A 6,000-nucleotide genomic window follows, 5' to 3' on the forward strand; every position below is an offset into this window, starting at 1 on the left:
TGTGTTAGTAGTTCATTCAACCATTCTGCATTTTCCTGATTTGTATGGATAGAATTGAACATTTTATTAAATAAATTGTACATGCAAATAGACAGACATCGTGAAACACAGATTGTATCTGAAGGCTCGTATATTTTCTTTCACAACACAGCTTTCCCAGCAAGTCCATGTGCTGTAAACAATGGTGGATGTTCTCATCTGTGCCTTGTGAGACAACAAGACTATGTGTGTGCATGTCCAGACTACTCTGATGGCACACCTTGTCATATTGGTGAGTAAATTATCATCTGTGAATACTCTTGTAAATACAGTTTTTCTTATCAATTATCATACTATGTGCACCAATATTATGTAACTAACTCTCAAGTGTTGTCTTGTCAACAGATGGGACTAGTGAAATTCAGTCAGTCAGTCCTAATGATAAATATCATCCATTTACAAAGCACCCCTTGGACAAGACTTCGCAGCGTCCTAATGAATTCCCAGAAATGGAAAGCAATAGTACATATTTACCTGGGTACGTATGTTTGTCTGTTCATGTACAATATTCATTGGTTATGTTATTGTTAATAATGTTATCTTGCATGTTGCATACAACTCTTTTGATGGGAAAAGCAACCTTGCCAGCTGACTGGCTCACTAACGCAGCATTGGCTAGAGCTAAAGTTCATTATCGAAAAAATGTTGTGTGAACCTAGCGACAAATTGTAATGAGCCGAGCAACGTAACACTTTGTAAATGGTATCACTTTCTGATCTTGAATCTACTAACTTGTTAATACATATTTTAATTGCAGGTGTAGCATAGAAGATGAAATTGCAGGTTTGTGTGTTCATCAACGACCAATGCAGTCTACTCAAGTTAATCAAATTCCTGAATATATCTATGTTATTCTGGCATTATTTATTGTATTATTGCTCATGGTGGCACTGTTAGGACTCGTCTTATGGAGAAGGTAAGAAATTGGTTGGTTTGTTTGATGGTACATAGTATGTGAATATTCAGGCCCAGTTAGAGGGTTCAATATTTTTTAGCTCCGCTGTCGACTTTGTCGAGCGGAGCTTATCATATGAGTGATTGTCCGTCGTCGTCGTCCGTGTCAATGTTTTACTTTTTCGACTTCTTCTTGAAAACTACAAGCCTAAATGCTTTGATACTTGGTGTATATGTACCTTGGGTAGACCTCTCTTAGGTTTGTTCATTTCATGTTGATATCTTTAATTCTTTAATTTTGGTGAATATTTTTGTCATTTTTGGTAAAAACTGATATTTTCGACTTCTTGTTAAAAACCGCAAGTCCAATTGCTTTGATACTACATATATAGGTACTACATGTGGACCTCTCTCAGATTTGTTCATTTCGTGATGATATCTTCAATTCTCAAATTTTGGTGAATATTTTTGTCATTTTTGGTAAAAACTGATATTTTCGACTTCTTGTTAAAAACCGCAAGTGCAATTGCTTTGTTATTACATATATAGGTACTACATGTGGACCTCTCTCAGATTTGTTCATTTTGTAATGATATCTTTAATTCTCTAATTTTGGTGAATATTTTTGTCATTTTTGGTAAAAAGTGATATTTTCGACTTCTTGTTAAAAACCGCAAGTGCAATTGCTTTGATATTACATATATAGGTACTACATGTGGACCTCTCTCAGATTTGTTCATTTTGTAATGATATCTTTAATTCTCTAATTTTGGTGAATATTTTTGTCATTTTTGGTAAAGACTGATATTTTCGACTTCTTGTTAAAAACCGCAAGTGCAAATGCTTTGATATTACATATATAGGTACTACATGTGGACCTCTCTCAGATTTGTTCATTTTGTAATGATATCTTTAATTCTCTAATTTTGGTGAATATTTTTGTCATTTTTTGGTGAAAAGTGATATTTTCGATTTCTTGTTGAAAACTGTAAGTCCGATTGCTTTGATATTACATATATAGGTACTACATGTGGACCTCTCTCAGATTTGTTCGTTTTGTGATGATATCTTCAATTCTCTAATTAATTTATTTTGGTGAATATTTTTGTAATTTTTGGTAAAAAGTGATATTTTCGACTTCTTGTTAAAAACTGTAAGTCTGATTGCTTTGATACTATTCATATTGTTCATTTTCTAATGATGTCTTCAGTTCTTTAATTGAAATGTGCATTGCTAACAGCGGAGCTATCTCAGCCGATAGGCTGCTTGTTAAGAACTAGTTAGAAAGTCTTATTATCTCAGTTAGGGGGTCTGATATTCTTTAGCACAAGTTAGAGTGTCTGATATTGTTACCAGTCATATGACTTTAATTAATGTCTTTCTTCATTTTTGTCATAATTCTCAACATTATAATGTTGTTTTTTTACTTTGTTTCAGAAGAAAAAGGAGTGCTAATAGAATAATTGTAAATAGTGGTAATATCTTTGCTAATCCCACCTATAACAGTAGTGAAAACCGTGTCATTATTGCCAAGAGGGAAAGGGATATGAGGACATGGAGATACTATGCTAAAGAGGTGAGCAGACTTCAAACCATCAATATGTATAAAATAATTTTTATATATTAGTCTTAATCAGCAAGTACTGTTGCATCCAATTTTACTTGGATAAAGTTTGGTATGCAATTTTTGAAAAAAAACAACAAATATTTCAACCTAGCTTGTTACACATTTAGAGGGGCAAATTTCAGGGAACATGCTCTTCTAGAAACTTTCTGGAGAAAAAAATGTAAAATCACAACAACCGCCATTGTTTTGTTTTTTTCAAGTTCTGTCATACAAACTGTTACATGTGCTCCTCATTTCAGGGCCATCAAATAAAATGGTTCATACTGGGTTTAATTTCCTTGATAAGTGAAAAGTATTGTTATTTTTAAATTCAACAAAACGCTTATAGGGGTAAAATTTAAGCTCATGCATGTTCACATAGTTTGGTGACCCCCCCCCCTGCCTCCCATCATTACTCTCTTATGCAAAAGAACACAATGCTCCCGATATATTGATTCTAATATTAACATTTCATAATTGTATTAATATTTCTTCAGGACCGCTTATCAAGTGCGAACTTATTGGAGAAACTAAACAATCGGGAAGCTGCAGGTGGGAAAAATGTCACAAAATCTGATGTTGCTGAAGCGGTTTGTGGCATTGGAGCGGCTGCTGTAGGAGTATCTGGTGTACAAGGCGAGGCTGCATGCTGTTCATACAATGATTTGCCCATGAAAAAAGACAATATGGGAAATTTATATGTGGCTGCGCGGACAAAACCTATGAACGAAGACCCACAGTCTGATGAAGATGTTATGTACGACGATGACAGTGACGTTAGTGACAACATAGAGGAATATGAACCAGATGATAAACCACCGTGTACTGTGAACTTGGAAACCGAAATTTGAGAAACAAATATGGTGATTGGCTTGTCACATCGTGAAATGTACATAGATGTATGAAAGCCATTATGAATCCACCTACATGTTATAATGACTGCGCCTTTTTGATGAAAAAACATTCTGAGAAGTCGTATGTGCTGCTGCGATGAATTTGTTTGCTTTGGATGTGTTGATAAATTAAATTAAACAACAAAATTATTCCATTAAAATGACAAATGGAATGAATATTTTGTGTTTTTTTATTTTTTTAATTTATTGATTATTTTTATTACATAGATATGCATATAAATATTTACAAATGTTGACATTTAGTATTGTTTTAAAGTCGTACCTCAGTTTGCTGTGTTCTCAACATAATTTTTTTTATTGTTTTGTCATATACTGTCGGTATATGTAATCACACTTACGTTTATGTAAAATATATATATTTTTTAAAGAGGAGCAGCGATAGGTGAGATTTACCAAACAAACAAATAATAGATTGTTACCTGTTTTTAAAATTGTTTGATCCAATCAAACATGAGTAGATGTATATTTTTTTTTAATAACAGATTGTAATACAGCCAACTGAATACAATGTAGTCTTATATTTAATTGAATGTTCAAGATTAAGAAGAGAGGCCAAGGGGAAAACTACAATAATAATTTAGGTCATAGGTCATTCAAGCCTCTAGCGATGTAAACTGCAGTTAGACAAATACTGTAATAGATAGATGAAAGCTTTCAACTCTCTTCTATTGCCAGTGATGAATATGTAGCGAGTATTCGAATTATAATATTCTAATCAAATGAAATACAATTTTAACATAATTTTTCTTGACTTCATAAATACTGTCATTGCATTTTCAATATATTTCAAGTTCTAATTTATATTGAGATTGCGTATTTCAGTAAATGATGGAAAATCAGTTGATGAAATAATGATCTCTGACACTCGCTCAAAACTCAGCATAAATTAGTGATAATTTGTTTTTGTTTTATGTAAACTCAGAGGATATAATTATGTGTCAGAAATCAGTATTATTATTTTTCTATACAAAACGGTATTTCAGCTAACTTCATTGTATATTGATTGTATTGTAGTTTTGATAAATGTAAAGCCTTAGTATCCCGGGGGTGGGATGTGTTTGATGACCAATCAGCTATATTTTAACTGTGAATATTAATGACGTATTTAATTATGCTACCATCATATATGATATTAAATTCTTAGTGTACTACATGGCACTAATATGCAGGCACAGAATTACTTCATGGACTGCTCAAATTCTGTACCCTATTTCCTGTTGTTTGCAATAGATAAATATATACTTATATATACTTATAACAGGTGTGATATGAAGCTATATCAAATTTAAAACGTTTTGTAATTCCCTTCTTTGTAAGTGTGATTGACTGCCAAGTATTATCAAGATTATGATGATAAAAAAATAATTAATTATTAATGTTACATTTACTATTAAATTTTTTTTATACTGAAACCCATTGAAAGGTTCTGCTTGCGATTTGATACTTCTTATCTGAAAAGATAAATGAAAAAAAAAAATGTCAACAGTTTCCGATTTTGACAGGATTTTGTTAATATTCAGATATAGCTTTTTTTTCATTCTTCAATTCCTATATTTGATACAACTGTATTTTCGATAGGTCAAAGGTTTGTAATGTTTATATAACTAATTATATACTGTATTCAAAGATACTCAAAGTTGTAACTGAACAAATGTGAAATTAATTATATATGCCGTAGAGTCAAATTCCTCTGTTCTCTGGAATTGTCCTGATATTGTTTGTTCATCTTAAGGATGGATTAATTTGGTCATATTATTTCTGCGCGACTGATACAGAGGGTGGATAAATGTAAGGGCTGACAACTTCTTTAATGATGGGTGATATACAATGAAATCTCCTTGAAGCTATGTAGTGGGTTTGTCTGTATGACAATTAACATGACTGTATATATATATATATTTGTAAACACAGATATCAATTCATAATTCTGTTAGAAGTAATTCTAGAAACTCATCACTTAGATGACGGAAGCTAAAAAACAACAGTATCAGATTTCCAATGTGATTTCAATGAGACTTGCATCAGTTGTCCAAGAAGTTGTTTACCCGTTCTTTTATTTGCCCTTTGTGGTCACTGGATAGATGTTTAAATTGTTGAAACTCTGTAGCTAATACACTGCATGTAAATGTTGTCTATTTCAGCTGTGCTGTTAGATTACAATGTACAGGTATTATTTATTGCAGCATTTCTGGTTACAACACAAGCTTTGTTATCTTTCATAGCAAAAAAAAAATAATCATGTTACTTTGTTTCTAGAGATTGATTTATAATACTTACTAAATAGTGCATTGTTTTTGGTATGTATTATTGAGTTATGGGGAGGGAGGGAGGGAGGGAGGGAGGGGAATCACATACTGCCATAGCAATGAGTAATTTTCATATAGGTGATATTAATTCAATGACTTGTTGCTCATAAACAGTGTGACAGTAATAAGTCAGTTCTTGTATATGAAAATAAATAGAACTATTACTCTATTTAAGTAAACAAAAAACATTCTTGTACGAGTTATCTTTTTTAGCTCCGCTGTCGACTTTGTCGAGCGGAGC

General features: G+C 32.3%; 1 protein-coding gene across 1 annotated transcript in view; it reads left to right on the plus strand.

Annotated features, from left to right (window-relative positions):
• The window catches only part of LOC100375584 (low-density lipoprotein receptor-related protein 4-like), a 94,673-nt gene extending 88,984 nt beyond the window's left edge, over positions 1 to 5,689 (plus strand). The window contains exons 30-34 of the mRNA XM_078011326.2: positions 152 to 271; positions 385 to 517; positions 797 to 955; positions 2,371 to 2,509; positions 3,037 to 5,689. Of these exons, the coding sequence (XP_077867452.1) occupies positions 152 to 271; positions 385 to 517; positions 797 to 955; positions 2,371 to 2,509; positions 3,037 to 3,390 (905 nt within the window). The 3' untranslated portion in view covers positions 3,391 to 5,689. The remainder of the gene's footprint in view (positions 1 to 151; positions 272 to 384; positions 518 to 796; positions 956 to 2,370; positions 2,510 to 3,036) is intronic.
• Positions 5,690 to 6,000: the final 311 nt, after the last annotated feature.

This window comes from Saccoglossus kowalevskii, chromosome 1, assembly GCF_978046115.1.
Source record: "Saccoglossus kowalevskii chromosome 1, keSacKowa6.1, whole genome shotgun sequence".
NCBI lineage: Eukaryota > Metazoa > Hemichordata > Enteropneusta > Harrimaniidae > Saccoglossus > Saccoglossus kowalevskii.